Below are 17,684 nucleotides of genomic sequence, written 5' to 3'. Positions count from 1 at the left end.
TTACACTGCCAGCAGCCACAGGAGCTTAGCCTGCCACTGCTCGACTGGCTCTGCTCTGTGGTTAAAGACAGGCGTCCAGCCTCCAGGAAGTGAAGCCAGTGTCTCTCGGCACCAGGACATTTGCTTTCTCCTGCTTTGCATGACTGCCTGTTGCCCCATTTCCCTGGAGCCACCTCATTTACCTGCTCTGAGGTGCTGGCATCAGGGGCAAGGTGGCTGTTTCTTTAAAGCTCATAAGTAAAGCATGGAGCAGGTGCAGAGAGCCAATGCAAGCAACAGAGAGAGCGAGAAAGAGAGAGAGAGCACAAATCCCCAGAAAACCCATCCCCCAAGAGCCCCACACCTCTGTGATTTGGGGCTCCTCACAAACTGAATGTACCTGGGGCAGCTGGACCCTGACTTCATAAGGGATTAAACAAACCTTCTGGCTTCAAATGAGCCCCTCTCTAATCCAGATGGGCCTGCAGATCCCAGGGCACGTTGGGGTATCGTGTGGTACGACAAGAGCCCAGAGTCTGTCCAAGAATAGTGGAGTTGGGTGGGAGGAGCGGGTTCTGACCGTTGCCTGTGCCTTTTCTGACTAGAAGGAGGGTGATAATAAAGTAAAAACAAAAGTGTATAATTGGTGTCTTTGTGGAGTGTGTAGGAATTGGGTAGTATTCCTTTAAATAGTTTGTGAGCCCTCTAGCGATGCTCACTGAGCTCTGTATTTCCGAAGCTGCCAGAAACCAACCAGGGTAGTGGTGCTGTTGTAACCTATACTGTGTTGCTAGGCCTGGTGTGTTTGTGTATAGTTAGTAAATACAGCTATCTGGGATCCAGCTAAGCCCCCCGGGGTGTCTTCAGATTGTTGTTGTGGTGTAAAGAGCGAAAGACTCAAGAGTGTCTGTGTGTACAATTTGTGCATGTGTGTGCATGTACAGCCTGTGGATGAGGGGGTACAATCGGTGTGTGTGTAAGCATCTCTGTGTGTCAGTGCGTACAGCTTCACTGTGACAATGTGTGTGTCCCTGTGTGTCCGTGTTTTCAGTCTCTGGGTGTCAGGGTGTGTATCTCTGTGTGTCAACGCATACAGCCTCGGTGCGTGAGTGTGTGTGTCTCTGCGTGCAGTGTGTGTGTGTGTGTCAATATGTACAGCCACGATGTATCAGTGTGTGCTTCGGTGTGTGAGTGTGTACAGCCTCAGTGTGTGTGTGTCTTCTGGTGTCAGTGTGTACAGTCTCCCTTGTCAGTGTGTGGATCTCTGTGTTTGCGTGTACAGTCTGAATGTACGGCAGTGTGTTAGCATGCAGTCTGTCTGTGGACATAACAGCACTCAACAACAGCGCCTGTAGCTGCCCTTTCTGGTAAGATCGCAAATACAGGAAGCTGAAGTGCGAAACGTATATGTTTAGGAAAAAAAAACAAACAAACCCCGACCACAGGTCACATGCTCATGAAATGAGATAGGGAGCAAACCCAACCCTGAAGGCAGAAGCGGGCGGGCGTCTGCGGCGGGAAAGAGTTAAACTGAAGGGCCGGGAGCCGGACCTAGAAGTGGGGAGTGGGCCAGTTGCGGGAGAGGTGTTAAGCATGGGTGAGAGGTGGGAGGTGTGAAAGATCGAGGGAGATAGAGGGGAGGGCCCGGACAGGAAAGTGCGTGTGACAGCGGGGCAGAGCGAGAGGATGCTCCTTGCTAGAAGATGGATGAGGTGGTTGTGAAACAGGGGTTACTGTACCTCCAGCAGCAGCAAACCTTCGGGAAGGTAAGGACCGACCTGGGCATCTTTGCCGGGGCTGGAGGCTGGTTACTGAAGCTTCTAGCTGCTCTTGACTGGGGACTCCCATGTGCTGCCTGGGCCCTGGGCTTCCTCCATCCTGGACTCAGACAGCGCCTGCCTCTGTGCCCTTAGTTCGCCATCTTGCCTTATTGCAAAGTGGGACAGTTTGCAGGGCTGGCCCCTCATCCCTGGTGGGGCCCTGTCGCTGTGCTGTACCCGGGCTGGGAACGGCAGTAGGGTCACAGAGCCAGACTGGTTTCCTAGGGGTTTAAATGCCCCACGCATGGGACTCTCTGGGGAGACGAGGCCCCGCTTCACACTCTCCGCCCCATTAAGAACCCCCTGGATGTTCTGCCTAAACAGTCTCTTGCCCAGTTTCACCCCACTGAACCTACTGTGACGTGCCCCCTCCAGCATCCCCCGTTCTGTTACCCGGCTGCTGCCCTGGTGACTCAACTGGGCACAAGCTGCAGCTCACCAGAACTTCCTCCCTCTTGTAGGAAGCCCTCATCTTGCCCGGTGACTCCCAGGAATGAGTCACATCCCTCCAGAGGAGAGCGTAGGCAGAAGCTGAAGTCTCTGACTTGTTGTCCCACGGCTCAAGGCAGATAGGGCCTGAGACTCACAGTACAGAGACGGGGACAATCTACTCTGGGGATGGGGAAGGGGAGGGCAGCAGGGATTTGCCTTCATTGCACTGACATAGGCAACTTGCCAGGGGCCTCACAGTGATTGGCATAAACATGGACTGGGCTTTAAAAAAACAACATCGCTGTTTTGCAACTGCAGCAGGAGCTCCCCCACCCCAACACCGCGCTCCCTGCTTGCTCCTGCGTTGCAGGAGACCCCTGCTTCCTCAGCTCATTTCTGATCTACAGTGTCACAGGACCTCCCCTGTGCTCAGCATCTCTGCTCACACCCACTTGCTCTGCTGCCGGGGCACCCCCCTCTCAGATCTCCCCTGACCCTGGCTCTGTTCCCCTGCTTCTGTGCAGCATTTTAGGAGCTTTCGTACTTCTGGGCAGGTCTCAAGATGATCCAGTTGCAAGGATCCCGGCTGGGCTCAGGTTGCAAAGAACTCCCCTGAAAGCAGAAGTCTGCACCGCTAGCTTTCACCTGCTTGCAGTGCATATTAGTTTGTGGAAAGGTTCCTCTGGAAATCCTGCAGCCAGACCAAAATGGGAGTTCAAACCCCAGAGCACTGCCTGCCATCTCCTGCGGGAGCTAAGCTGTCAGGGGAAACTCACAATGATTTCCCTGTGCACATCCCCGGGGAGACCCCCCAAAGGTATGTCCACACTGCCGTAAACCCCGCCACCCCCCACCCCCCACTGCACTGAGTCTCAGAGCTGCGGTCAGCTGACTTGGACTTGTGGGGCTAAAAGCAGTGTACACATCTGGGCTTGGGCTGGAGCTCAAGGTCTGAGACCCTACCCGCCATAGGGTCGCACAGGAAACTCAATACTACAATTTTGTAGCTCTGAAGCCCGAGTCTGCTGACCTGAGCCAGCTGCAGTCATGCCGTAGTCTTTTACTGCAGGGTAGACGTATCCTTAGATACCTGGGCATGAGCCCTGGGATGCAGGAGGTGCACTGTTAATAGAGATGGACCCTAACTGGACTCCTGGGTCCAACATCCCCCTAGACTCCGGGAAGTTCAGAACTGGGTGCAGGCATTGGCTCCTGGGGCCAGGTCTAGCTTCCAAAGAAAGACATAGGCCAGATCATCAGTGGATGTCAATTGGCCTAAGCTCCCTGATTAACACCAGCTGAGTGTCTAGCCCACGGTGAACAGTGAGAGGTGATTGTTTCCCCCAGACCTTTTCTTTGGAATCGCACATTTGCAGCACTGTTAGAAACATCAGCTTCCCCTTTCTCTTGTACTGGTGTAACTACGGAGTTACTCCTGATTTACCCCAGTGTGAAGGAGAAGGGAGTCAGGCCTCTGTACCACATTCAGAGACAGGAGGACGCAAGGGGTTGTTTACAGAAACAGGCTCTTTCTCCTGTTGGTCAGCTGATCAACGTAGCCCGTGCTGGTGGTAACCAAAAGGCATTTCTGTGTGCTGCCTGCAGGCACCAGGGAGGGAGGATCTCAGTCCAGATCCCTGCCCTCAAGAGTCTGCATCGCAAAAAACAAGCATGGTGCTGACTAGCCCTCTGGCAGTGGGCAGCCTAAAGGGGGCTGGAGTTCCTCTGCTATTTCCAAGTGGCTCCCTAGGGTTGCCAGCCCTCCAGGACTGTCTCCAGGAATTAAAGATGAATCTTTAATTAAAGATTGTGTCATGTAATGAAACCTCCAGGAATACGTCCAGTCAAAATTGGCAACAGCTCTAGGCCAGGGTGGGGAAGGTTGCCTAGCTGTGGCTTCAGTTTCGTGGCTGAGCAGCAGATTCCATTCACCAGTGCTAGACGTACATGTGAAATTGAATAGTAAACACTCCTCCACCCCCGTCTGCAAATGTCAGTGCCGCATGTGTGATCTGTGTGCGAGAGCCTGGCTCACAGGCCTTGAGCGCAGATGGAGCATATCCTCTTAGCAGATAACCAAATGAATGTTTGCAGCCCTGGCTATTTCGGTCATTGTCAGTAGCTCACTGCCCACCCAGCGAAACGCCTCCCACTCCCAATGCTGGGCTAGACAGGGCGTCCTGGCCTCCCCTCCCCTCCCAAGGAAGATGGGTGCGGGGTTGTAACACATTAGAGCAGAGCAGGCAGGACACCAGATAACCAGCATCTTTGACCTGTGGCAGCTGTTCCCCGATGAAAGTTTAACCCAACCAAATAGCCTGTGGCCACACTGCGGAGATCAGTGCGGGCAGATGGGGAAGCTGTTTGGTGCACGGCATATGCAGGTTGTAGATTGTCCTTGGCACCACTCTCGAGCCATGTACACGGAAAGGTCACGTTCTCCTCAGTTAAAGCGAGGGCTTTGATTCAGCTGGTGCACAGTGGGGAGGTAAACTGGACCCTATTTCCTTCTGCCTACTTATTCTCCAGAATCTAAACTTTCTTTCTGTAACACAAAGGAAGTCTCTAGCTGTTCTGGTTGTCGAGCTAGCTTCAAAAATGTGACACAAGTCTGTCCCTGATGCAGTGACGTCTGCCTGCTTTTGCAGAATCGGAAACAGTCTAGGGCCTGATCCAAAGCCCACAGTAGTCAATGGCAAGAGTCCATTTCACTTCAGGAACCTTTAGATCGTGCACTTAGGCATCAATTGGCCCCTAAGTGAAGAAGCTGCCACAAAGACATCATTTGCGAGGTGAAACTGCTGTCTTGGCAGCAGCTCAGCTGGTCAACTTGGCAACAGTATTTCTGACAGAGCCATTTCAGGGCATGTATACATAGATATCTGTATAGCCGCTCTGAGTCCAGGTTAAGAGTGTCTATCTATCTATCTATCTATCTATCTATCTATCTATCTATCTATCTATCTATCTATCTATCTATCTATCTATCTATCATTTTTATCCTGCTGCCTATCACTACAGTATCTGAGCTCCTTCCACATAAAATCAAGAGCACTAGTGAAGTCTCTAGCAGACTTTGTGGAGCGTCTGGCTGTTCAAGTGAACGTAACCTGCACCAACATAACGAAAGGTCTGAATGAAAATCAGTGTTGGTGTTTCTTGTCCAGCATGTGTGTGTTTAGACCAGCCCCTTGAGGCACATCTACACAGCCAGCAGCCACCCACCGAAGCGAGCCCCCAAACCCAGGTCAACAGACTCAGGCTCGCAGGGCTTGTGGTTCAGTGCTAAAAATAGCTGTGTAGATAGGAGACAGCACTTTGAAGTTGTGGCTTGGGCTGGAGCTTGGGCTCTGCAGCCAACCCCCCTCCCTAGGCTTCAGACTTCTGCAGCCTCGACCTAGGTATTTTTAGTGTGATAGTGTGAAGTGTGCAAGCCCAAATCTGTCAACAAGGGCTGGGAGGCTCACTGCCATGAGCAGTGTAGATGCACCCTGAGCCTCAGTGCCTTTGTGGGTTGTCTGGGATGTTTACAGGAGCTAATTAAAAGTAAACACTTAAGGGAAAATTTTCAGAAGCCTTCTAGGGCACAGAGTGGGAGTTAAGTGTCTAAATGCTTTTGAGGATCTGGATCTAAAGGAGCCCAGATCCTGTTGACTTGCAGTGGAGCTTGGACTCCTAAGGCACAGGTGCTTTTGAAATTGTTACCCTCGTGGCCCTTTTTAAAACAACACTCCAGGGTGGAGACATGGACCATGTCATCCCTGCAGTAAGAGGTGTGTTTGCATTGGTAAACCCTAGTGGAGAGAAGGCACTGCGGTTTTTACTGTGAAGTGGCTAGGTGAGCTTAAACCCTGGTATGTGGATACATGGTTAAACTCCAGTAGTCGCACCAAGGCATAAACTGCGGTTGGCTTGTCTCCCCTAGGGTTTGCATCAAGCTAGCTATCAATGCAAACACACCTCTTATTGAAGTGAAAATAGTCTATGGCTCAAGTCTGTCTTGATGTAAAAACACAGCTGTTTTTTTGCCATAAAGATGTGGGAATAGCTTTAGTTTTCCATGTAAAACAAACCAGCTGTCCCCAGGAGACCATTTCCAGCCCAGACATTGCAGCCTTGGGCTAGAGCATGAGAGTCAGGAAGTGAAACTTCCTAGGAACCCAAAGGCAGAGTTGACTAACACCCGCATGTTTCTGTTCCTTTGGCTTCCTTCCCCCCGGTCAGAAATGGAGGAAGTTCTGGGCAACGCTGTACCAGGAGAGCTCCTGCTCCTGTGCCCACCTGGAGCTCTTCGAGGGCTCCGGGCCTCCCACTTCCGAGAAGCCCAAGAAGGCTGAGAGTGGCAAGAAGCTCATCAAATTGAGTAACTGTGTGCATGTAGCTGAGGCTAATGGGGACACCAGCAGCCCCAAGGAGACTGTCCCTTTCATCCTGGAGACCACGGACAAGCGCTACCTGCTGGCAGCTGAAAGCACCGAAGTGGCCAACTGGGTCCTCACCCTCTGCGATCTGGCCTTCGTGGTGAGAGTGGCAGCATGCTTCCTGGGGTGGTGGGGAGCGATAGGGGCATGTAGAGGGGTCCTTAGGAGTGAGGAGGATGCCAAGGATCTGGAGAGAGGTATTCAGTGGGTGGGGGACTTGGAAAGATAGAGCACCAAGGATCTAGGGGACAGGGGCCCCCGGGGAGATCAGGAGCTCCAAGAGCTGGGGTTTCCATGGAGGTGGGTGTTGGAGGGGGCCAGGGAGAATGGATGGCCCAGCTTTGCCCATTAGTACTGAGCTTTGGCCTTCGCTGAGGTGTTGCTCAGAGTCCTCAGGGTGCTCTCTCAGGCCAGCTCTGGTGTCCCCTGTGTCCTTCACAGGGTCTCCAAGCCCCTGTTGGTCTGGGGAGCAAGAGGAGCCTTGGCAACTCAACAAAGAGCCCCAGGCACTGGGAGATGAGGTTGCAAGAAGGGGGATGCCCTCTCCATCAGCTCTGGCATCTGGATCTCAGTGCTGGGGAGGAGACACCACATGGGCCCAAATCTGCGTGGCTGGACCTGGGCTGCCCCAAACTCACCCATTGCTCTTCCCTGTGGGTTCCAGAGGAGCAGGGATGAACGGAAGGCAGCAGTGGGGACGGACAGCCACCCGATCTCGCTATCCATGGAGGAGAACTCCCTGTACAGCTCCAGGGCCAAAGGTAGGGTGGGAACGAGAGACCCTGGCTCTGCGTGTGTGTGTACGTGTGTGTGTGTGTGTTGGAAGTGCAACTAGTTCTGGCAGAAGGTGCCGGGTCAGCAGGCACCGGAGACTGGACCTGTCTGTTCAATTCCATAGAACCCACAGGCTAGGAGATGAGATACCTAGAGACATGGACAGAGCCACTGTGAACATGCAGGTAAATAGATGCAGCATTGGGGGGGGTGTGTCTGTGTGTGTGTGTGAGAGAGAGAGAGAGAGAGAGAGAGAGAGAGATAGAAATTGGATAGACCGATCATTGAATGTGTATGGTGTGGGTATAAGGATGAATATGTATGTCCGCAGAGAGACAGGCAATGTGTGGCGAAAGCCAGCCAGCCAGCCGGATGAGTGGAGTGGGCACAGAAGGGGCAGAGGCAGGGCACAGCAGAGATGAACCCCCCAGCAGAGTGATTCAAGTGGTTTGTTTTCTTCTTTCTGAGAGGAAGTGAGGAAAGGGGTGGGGGTGTGTGTGTGGGAGGGTGGATGGAGTAATAACACCTTGCCCTGGCGGAACCCGAAACCACTGTCAAGTGTGACTCAGCTGTGATCCCAGAGCCCTGCTGGGCGCTTACAGAAGAGCAGACCTCTCGATATCTCTCGCTGGGGCTGCTGGGAAATGTACGACCATGCTTCATCTTTGCAAAGAGAGACATGCCCTCTCCTTCGCCTGCCAGCTCCGTACTTGCTTTGGGGGACACTCAGACGGAAGCTTAATATCCCAGAGCCCTGGGGCCTTGAGCCAAAGCCCACTGAAGTCAATAGAAAGATTCTCATTGATTTCTAAGAGCTTTGGATCAGCCCCTTGAAGCCTATTATCTCTTGCCACCAGCCCCAGCTTGGCAGCCATATGCATCTTTGTTCCTTGCTTTCCCTGGCATACTGCCAGACTCAATTGCATCTCTCCACATTAATCCCTCGGTTCCCAGGCTATTGGCATCTAGACTTGCCCCCCAGTGCACACTTTGGTGCATTTTGCCCTTCAAACCCACCAGGTCCCATTTCTAAGTAGAATCCACTGCTGACCAGCTCTCAGGGAGTATCAACTTCCTGCTACTTGAGTAGCTGACCCAACGGGGGCTAGAACCAGCAGCCGAGTGATTCAGGGACCATCAGCGATCACCTCATTCACGTTACCGCCAACATGCCACTGGCTTGTAACAAAGCGGCAAATCGACATAATGATGAGGCTTAATATAACAATGCTTCCCAAGTCTCACTCCCTGTGATGTGTTTGGTCCCTTGGGAGACCCTTGTTCTCTGGGGTCTCCTAACCTGTTTCTGCCTCCTTCTTCACCCCCTTCCCTTGGGCATCAAGCTTTTGCTTGTGACACTCTTCACTTGGGGGAACTTCATTAGACACCAGAAGCCTGCAGCCAGCCTCTGGGCCCAAGTGCCCTTCAGCGAACTGGGAACGCACCTGAAACTGTTGCAGACCTAGTTGCAGCACATCAGGGTTGTGTCCACATTCGAAGCCACATTACAACCATGTTCAGAGAATCCGTAGCATGGTTCTCAGAACACAGTCCCGGGATTTACCCAGGCCAGAGAGACTGTACCCAGGTAGGAAGGAGGGGAGTCTAATGGTGAGCTCAGAGGAGGACCTTGTCAGTATTCACTTGGCTCTTATTATTTGTGTTGCCTTAGTGCTTAGGAGCCCTAGTCGCACACCAGGACCCCACAGCGCTAAGTTAAAGATTAAACCTGGAGCCTTAGCCCACGCTCCAGTTAAGCGATGCTGCTAATTTTGAATCGGAGCATGGCTGCCGCAACAGCGCAGCCCTGCTCTTTGCAAAAAGTGTAATGGAAAATCAGCTTCATAAATAGCCCTTGTGCGCTTCCTGCTTTGTGGTTTGGTAGAACTGTGCCTTGCGCTGATAACTGGCCGCTCGCAACTGTCCAGAGCGCTAAGAACCCTTGTCGATCTTGCACCATTTCCCATGAGAGCCCCTCAGCCCTGCACTCCTGGTCTGAGGAGTGACTGAAGGCACAGAGCCCATGTGCCCACTCCCACAAGGCCATGGGAACAGGCTGTCAACCCTGCGTGCCAAGTAGCGCAGCTGGGCTGGGTGGTTTAAGTGAAGGGAGAGGAGCGTGGGGTGGGGGAACGAGACAGCTGGCAGCCACATGAAAAGGGAAATTGAGGCTCTGGCTATGCCGCTGACTTGCAGGGTGACCTTGGATCAGTCACTTCTCTGTGCCCCACTTTCCCCATCTGAGCAATGAGGGTAACGTGACTGAGTCAGCACTGCACAGAGCTTGGGGATCCTCAGAGGAAAGGGCCTGTCTGAGGGCAAAGTGTTCTGAATGGGAATGTTTATATAGGGAAAGGGGTGAAATGCAGTGGCCAGAAGGGGCACTGTCTCCCTCTGCCTCCATCTCTTGAGTGCTGCTGGAAGGCATGTGGGGACCTGACAGATCTGGTGCCCACAAACACAGCAGGAGTGTCACACACACTTGGCTCGGGCTCAGTTTACCAACCGACCCACAGACTTCAGCCTGTTGCAAACATCCTGCTCAATCATCAATGTAGCAACCTCTCCAGGTCAAAGGCAGCCTGAGTAATGGACCTGGGATCCTTTCAGGGAAGTGGAAGGGCCCCAGGGGCTGCTGGGGAAGGAGCAGAGACTAATCCTCCCAGAGCACAGTCTCTGCCTTACAGGGACCCATAGGGTGGGCTAGCAAAAGAAAATCACCCCCACTCCAGGACACTGATCATGTCTTGGCTTACAGGCTGAACCTATGAGAAGAGGCATGCCAAGCACGCTTGCTAACTCACATGCTTGTGTGTATGCACACAGTTGCACATTTGTACACCTTCCCACCTGGAAATATGTACCTGGGGATTCGCACATGCAAACGCACACACAAACTCACTTGCATGGGCACACACATTTATGCACGCACATGTGAGCAGACACAGTCACTCTCTCTCTCTCTCTCTCTCACACACACACGCCTTTTGTCTGCTGGATTAAACAGCAGCATTGGCAGAGAATTGAGAGCAAAGGGCCAAATCCATGACTGATGTAAATTCAGGGGTGAGTCTGGCTCAGTGTCTTGATCCAGCCTGCACCTCTCCCTTGATCTCATCTCCAGCCTGTGCCTGTCTCAGTTTTCTTCAGATGGTGAGTCACTCCTTTTTATCCACCCTCCAAAGGAGAATGGGATAGCCTGTCCCTCTGCTATGCTATCAGCCTGTGAGAAGGCAACACACTCACCTCCCTCTCTCAGAGAGGGCCAAGGGCCAGTTGCAGGGAGCAGATAAGCCACAGGGAGTTTGTGCTGGGCTACATAGCACTTGGCAAACTACTACAGGAGAGAGGCCTGCCCTGAGCTGAACTCGGGGCAAGTGGGGTGCTAGGGAAGTAGGAATGGTCTTGCTTGTTTGGCAGGGCCGGGGGAAGATCTGCAGCCTGCTGGGTTGCTTTTGAATGCACCTGTCAGGACCGTACCCTGGCTACAGAGGGCTGTTTAACATGGAGTGGGGGCGCAAGTCGTGTCCCAAGGCTGCCAGCATCTGACATGGCTCTGGGGAGAGGCTGACCTGCATTCTCAGTGTGGAGCTGGCCTGGTAATAAGAATAAATACCATGCCTAGGATTTTCCCTCACAAAGCTCTTTGCAAACCGCAAACCTAAGAACCGCTTGACTCCCCTCTGAAATGTTCCTGTCTCCAGGGTGGAACCTGACAGCTGGTAAATAGAGGCCCAGGAACCCGACCCGGCAGCTTAGGACAGGAAGGGGAGAAGAAGCAGGATCCAGTTGAAAGTGTAGGGAGCATGTAGGGAGATGGAGAATATAATTGTCCAAGCTGGAATTTGGACAGGACACTGGGTTAGAACACCCCTGTTCTTGGGGGAAGTGCCCTGGGCTCAGGACCTGGGGTTTGTGTTCCTCTGAAAGATGGAGGATGGGTCTGCTTCTCCTCTGCCTTTCACCTGGTGGAGTCATTTACACTCGGGCAAATTGAGTGCCAAATGCGAGCTCTGGCATGAGTGGAGGATTCCAGGGTGGCACCCACTGTGCCCAGCTATGAATGATGGCACAAAGCGCCAGGGGAAGGGGAGAATCCGCCCTCCTCCTCTCTAACAGATCCCATGCTCAGGTGATGAGTGCGGTCCAGACAGATTGGCCAGCTCACCGCTGACTGCAAGGGGAGAGTGCCCTCTGCTTTGTCGCCTACATTGTTCTCTGCCACATGGCACCCCCTGTCATCACACGAGGGCATAGGGCACTGACCCAGAGGGAGCGTCCTTTCCTGAGTTACCCGCACCCCTTATCACAGCACCGTGGGCTTTTGGGAAGTCTGCCATCCATGTGCCTACGTTGCGTGGCTGATAGCACAGTGTGAATCTGAGGTGCGTTTGGATCAGAGTTTGGCTCCCACAGTGGCTGCCGGAAGCTCTCGGTGAGCGCAGGGCTGGGTACAGCCCTTGCAGATCCCAGCCCCGTGGCCTTTTAAGGCGGCTGATGTGACACGCTCCGTGTTCCGCCTCCAGCAGAGCTGGGGGACACGAGGGCCCCGGTGAGCCGAGCAGGAGGGGGATGCGGCGTGGCAGCAGGAGCATTTGCATCTCTCGGCCCCACTTGCTGAGCTGAGGGAGCCCTGACAGGAACAGGAAGGATGTGGTGGGCTCATCTCGAGGAAAGTTCACCTTGCATTGTGCCAGCTGTGTCACACTGCAGGGCTGGGGAGAAGTGGGGGAAGCAGGGGGCAGAGAGGGGAATTTACGTCCGTGGGCGTGCTGCATGGGGGAGTTCAGAGATAGCAGGCCTGCTTCTCCGACTGGGGGCACATCCCCTCACTGATGCACTGTTGATCTCTTAACAAAGGGCTCTTGGAAAGCCCCTTACCAACATCCCAGGGTCCTGGGTGCTACAGGGAATGAGGAATCGAGTCAGCTGATCTCCCACTGAAATGCCAGTCCTGTTTCCAATCCACAGCCATGGGGCAGAGCAGTGCTGCCAGGCAAGCAAACTGCGGGGAGCTGATAGGCGAGTGCACTATAGCATTCAGCTTGGGCGGCTTGAAATGGGGGAAGTGGGTTTATGTGCGAGAGAGGCTGTCTGCATTAGCATGTCTGCCTGTGTGCGGCTGTGAGCCTGCGTCTGGAACGGGGAGTGCACGTGTGACTCTGCGTGTGAAGATCTTGCAAGGGAATCCAGGGGCTTTGGGGGTTTTCTGGGCTCCCCCCCCCCCGGCGGGGCGGGGAAGGATGTTTCTGGGACATTTCTGCTGTGCATCCCAAGGGAAAAGCATTTGCCTTTTAGGAGTGTTTTGAGGAGCCCCGGGAATGAGCCAGAGGCAGAGGAATTGGTCCGAAAGCCTCCCTCAGTCTGAGGGCAGCTCCTGGCAGCACCTCACTAATACCTATCAGCTCTCAAGAAGGCTGGAGATTCCCTGGTCTTTAGCCTCTCACCTGCCCCCCACCCCCTGTGGGGTAAGCCACCTACCATGCCACATGACATCATCCCCAGTCTAACCATTGTATGACGGTGCCATTGGCCCATATGGACGTGGGCCATGCTGGTTCCCTCTCATCAGGCTGAGAGCCCAGCAGCTCTGTCTGTGGCATGTCCTACTCCACACTGGTTATGTAGGACACAGCCAGGCCTGGTGGTAGCTGCACTCCCCCCACCTCTGCGTTGCTACATTAGCAGACGACAGGCCTGCCTGGGTACGTGCTGTTGAGCCGCAGGCTCCCAGCAGCAGGGCTGACAGTGTGAGGGGGACCTGGGGAGCTCGTGTATTCATGCAAAATTCACAAGGTGCCGTGCGGAAGGGCCGAGAGCTGCAGCATGGCCAGCAGGATCACCTCTAGCACATGTTCCTTTGCAGCCGCGGCCACTAAGGAGTTCCAAGTGACAGTGAGGGTCACGGAGGCCTCTGAGCGCTGCCTCCTCTGGGGCAGCTTCATCCTCCGAGCTGAGGACGAGGCCCTGGAGCTTCAGGACCTGCAGACGGGGAGCGTGCGCTATACCTGGCCTTATAAGTTCCTGCGGAGATTTGGACGGGATAAGGTAATCGCAGACCCGGAGGGAGGGAACAGCTCCTTTGAGGTGCAGGGTGTGGATGGGGGCTATCAGATCAGGAAGCTAAGCAGGAAGTCTGTTAAAAATCAAGCATCCTCCTGTCAGAATGGCTGGGCCTGGAGTAGCTGTCAGCTGGCACTCACATGCCATTTGTTGTAGCCCCTTCTGCCAGTAACTGGGAGGTGAGCGCTTCTTACAGCCTGTGCTCCTGCCCGGCTCACTAGAACCTCACCTACTGGGAGCTGGAAGCTCCCCCCACAGCCAGCACCCTGCTAAAACTGCGGTAGTTTGTGAGCTTCTCCAAGATAAAACATGTGTACTATCCTGCTGTGGGGAGGCAGGGACTGGAGTAGCTGTGACATCCCCCTTGCACAAGCCAGAGCTCCTGCAGGGAGACTGAGCCCCCTTTGGTGTCAGGACACCCTTGTCCCTCTTGCATAGGTCGCGTCAAGGCAGGCAAGGAGGGTTTTCTTGGGAACAAACACCTCAGATAGCCAGGTGAGAAAATTATCCATGGGGCACAAATACTGCCCTGTAGGGAGTAGGTATAATGGCCCTAGGTATGAGTCATCAGCTGGGTTTGATCCTAGAGCCTTCTGATCCCTAGCACAGGGATTTTGCACGGGAGAGCAAGGAGAGTTAGTTGGCAGCTGTAGTATGTTGTTATCCTCAATGTGGCGGGGGCTGCTGTACCCACACAGTGCTGGGGATATGACCCTGCTTGGCTTTGCACCCCTGCCAGGTGACCTTCTCCTTCGAGGCCGGTCGAAGATGTGCCTCTGGAGAAGGCAACTTTGAGTTTGAGACCACGCAGGGCAACGAGATCTTCCAGGTCATTGAGTCAGCCATCAACGTGCAGAGGGGCCTTGGGACAGATGAGCCACGGTGGGTCGGCCCTGCTGACGATGCCGTCAGGGTTCCCGTTCCTGTTAGGACCGTGAGCCGACCCAGGGATGGCGAGGGGAGGGTCTCAACTGGAGGGTCCCTGCTGCACCACAGGGCCAGCACCAAATGCCTCTCCCTGGAGTCCAGCTTGGAGGGGAAGCCAGCCAAAGGCAAATCAGTGAAGCCCACCGCCAGCTTCCCCCTGTCCGGGGAGCCCACAAGCAGCTTCATCTCCCCTGCTGACTGCGAGTTGCCCTACGCGGAGCCACGTGACTCCCTCCGACTGAACCCGCAGGACAGAGCCAAGAGCCTGCAGCCGTCCAGGAAGGTGGTGGCTCAGGCAAAAGAGACACCTGAGTCCGAATATGCTGTGCCCTTCGACACCATCGCCAAGTCCCTGATGGCCACAGAGTTTGGCAGCTTTCTCTGCGGCTTTGTGGAGCCAGAGGTCCCGTACCCGCTGTATGACAGCATCGATGAAGCGGGCGTGAGGAAGCGGAGACAGCCACCCACTCAGACCAAGCCAGAGCACATTTATGATGAGCCCGAGGGCCTGTCTGCCCACACTGTGTACGATGAGCCCGAGGAGGTCAAAGGGGAGGCCTGGAAGCTGCAGGCCACTGCAGAGGACCCAGTGGGTCACGAGTACCCCTACAACCCCCAGCGGGATGACTACTCTGTGCCCAAGATGGTCGTGCCCACCCTGAACTTGCTCTCTGGGCAAGGGGGCGACTGGCTTGGGGAAACCGAATATGACAATGTGGCCCTGAGGTTCATGAACAAGAAGAAGAATGTGCAGTAAAAGGGAGGAGAGGGAAGAGGAGAGAGAACAAGAGAAAGGACTTTCTGTGCTGCCATTCCACTTGGCCCCAGGTTGCGCCATCTCTCTAACCCCGGAGATGGCCGGAGTGGACATTTCCAAGAGCCTTTTCTCTTCAGCTGTCCCTTAGAGTAAAAGCTGAGTCTGTCGAACTCATCTCACTAGTGACTGAAAGCCTGTTTGGGCCTGGCTGTCCAGAAGGGGGGCATGATAGAATCCAAGTGCCCTCTCCCTTAGCCTAGACTGTATAGATTTAGGGCAAGGGTCATGCATTGCTGTATATTGCATACGGCACTCAGTACGGTGATGGCAGTTTATATATATAGTACTAATAATGCTGCCCCAAAGGGCCTGGGTTTCTCTCCACTCCTGAGAAGATATTCCTGGGCACATCTATTAAAAACGGCATTTAAACCGGTTTCTGGAGTTGCATACCGCTTCTTTCCCCATTACATCAGTTTCTCTGGCCCAGCATTACCAGGGTGGATCCTCTGTTTCTTCCTGCCATCGGATCCAGACTGGATGCCGTTCTGGAAGCTATGCTTTAGTCCAACATGAGTTACGGGGATCAATACAGGGATAACTGGGTGAAATGTAATGGCCTGTGATATTGCAGAGCTCAGAGATGATCTAAGGGGCCCTTGTGAATCTATGAACATTCCCTCCTCTCCTCCAGCACACCTGATCCCATCTTCCTGTGACCTGTGTTGTGTCCTAGTGAGCTCACGGGAGGAGATGAAAGCTTAGGGCCAAGCAGGAGATTCAGGTGTGACACTGGCCGAAGAAGTGGGACATCAAGCTGAGACAGTGGTTCGGGCAGGATAGCCCACGGGTGACACTGGCCAAGCTGGAGAGGGGCAGGTGTGATATTGGTCTCTGTGGAACAATTTCAAGAGCACACCTCACACGTGCCATTGACACAGGCAGGGCAGCTGGGCTGGGACACTGACTCAGGCGGAGTGGGCCAGCTGGGCCCACTCTGCCAGGTCACTGACAGCTGGGGAGGGGGCAGATCCAGTGGCAGCAGTGGGGCTGCTCTGGCGGATCATCGGCCCAGGTGGTACCAGGCATAATTCACTTGTGACATTACAACTGTGCACCCAATAGCCAGCTGCCCCAGGGGGTGCATTCCCACTGCCCCACTCCCTGGAGGGTGCATCCCCACAGTCGACTGCCTCACTGCCTCTGAAAGGGGAGAGCCAGGCAAAGCGAACCTGCACCGGCTTTGGTGCTGATCCCTCCGTCTTCAACCCACCTCGGCCAGGAGCTTCTAAGCTGTCGGTTTATTTCTGAACTGGCAGCCTGTGGGCAGCCATCCTGCTTCTCTCCCGCTGGAGGGCAGTGTTGGCCCATGGTACGATGCTCTAGCGCTATTGGGAAGGGGAACCAGGCTGAAACTCCCTCTGCAGCAGGGTTTCGGATAACATGATTAAACATGAGGTTCTGAAAAAGATCATACATGAGAAAAGAAAGGGGGGGGTGGGAATCCGTGAAACCTGATTGGAATGGATATTTCTGTTCCGTTTAAAGGGGCAGCACAGGTCAATGGTGATGGGTCTGTGGGTGAGAAGAGCATTAGTGGTCAGCAGCCAATGCAGCTCAGTGCAGGTGTGACCCAAGGCCTGGGATGTGGGGCAGTGGGGATGGTCTGCTGCAGGCTGGAGCTCCGGGTCTGACCCCGTCTCCATAACAGGCTGATCAGTAGGGGGAAACTGTGATAGAGACAGAAGTAGGACCGAGGGGTGAAAACCTCGTCTAGTGCAGGGCCCTATGTGAGGGGGACCAGAAGAGAGCAAGGGAATGGGAGCTTGCCAGGAAACAAACAGAAAGGGAGCAGGAATGTACCCAGACACTGCTGATTTTCCCCAAAAGCTCCATCTGAGACCTGCCAATGCCAAGCAGCCAGAGAGAGACGTCACACCCTGGCTAAGGTCAGATGTGCCCACTTCCAGGGTTTGGCTTTATGGCGATCTCAAATTGCAACCAAACATAAACCTTGCACAGAGATGTCCCCTGAAGCCCAGCTAGTCCTATAGGTCCCTGCAGGACCTCACTGCATCTTACCCTGGTATGCTCTGAGCAGAAGGTCACACCCACTCTCCTCTATACTGGTGGAGGTATCAAGGTGCGCCTGGCGCCGTGACACAGCACGATTGTGCAGGTTTCTAACACCTGCTAACAGGGTGCGTCAACAGAAAAGCTCCCCAGCCTTATTAGAGTCTTCCACCCACTGGAGCATGTGGTCTCTCTGTATAGCACACACATGCTCGTTTTTATTGGGAGCTGGGTGGGTACCAGCAACCAAAGAGTTAACGAAACATTGCAGAAGAGTAAGGTTTCATCACTGACCTGGAAGCTCTGACCACTAGACAACACACTGCTCTCAGAGCTGGTGCTGGAACCCAGGAGTTCTAACTCCCAGACACTCTCTGCTCTAACCACGAGACCTCAATCTTTCCTTCCCAAAGTCGAAATGGAACCCAGGAGTCCTGA

General features: G+C 54.1%; 1 protein-coding gene across 1 annotated transcript; it reads left to right on the top strand.

Moving 5' to 3' along the window:
- Window positions 1-1,429: 1,429 nt before the first annotated feature.
- Window positions 1,430-16,627, top strand: DOK2 (docking protein 2). The gene is made up of 5 exons (XM_073324769.1): window positions 1,430-1,745; window positions 6,456-6,752; window positions 7,317-7,413; window positions 13,293-13,474; window positions 14,229-16,627. Exons 1-5 carry the CDS (start codon window positions 1,683-1,685, stop codon window positions 15,171-15,173), a joined length of 1,584 nt encoding a protein of 527 aa, XP_073180870.1. The 5' UTR covers window positions 1,430-1,682; the 3' UTR covers window positions 15,174-16,627.
- Window positions 16,628-17,684: the final 1,057 nt, after the last annotated feature.

The sequence above is a fragment of the Lepidochelys kempii genome, chromosome 26 (assembly GCF_965140265.1).
Source record: "Lepidochelys kempii isolate rLepKem1 chromosome 26, rLepKem1.hap2, whole genome shotgun sequence".
NCBI classification, from domain to species: Eukaryota; Metazoa; Chordata; order Testudines; family Cheloniidae; genus Lepidochelys; species Lepidochelys kempii.
This window is presented reverse-complemented; position numbering and strand designations above follow the sequence as displayed.

Coding starts and splice junctions, on each gene's coding strand:
- DOK2 (XM_073324769.1), top strand. CDS start 1,683: ATGGATGAGGTGGTTGTGAAACAGGGGTTACTGTACCTCCAGCAGCAG. Junction 7,414..13,292: donor GTACAGCTCCAGGGCCAAAG/GTAGGGTGGGAA, acceptor GTTCCTTTGCAG/CCGCGGCCACTAAGGAGTTC. Junction 13,475..14,228: donor GGAGATTTGGACGGGATAAG/GTAATCGCAGAC, acceptor CACCCCTGCCAG/GTGACCTTCTCCTTCGAGGC.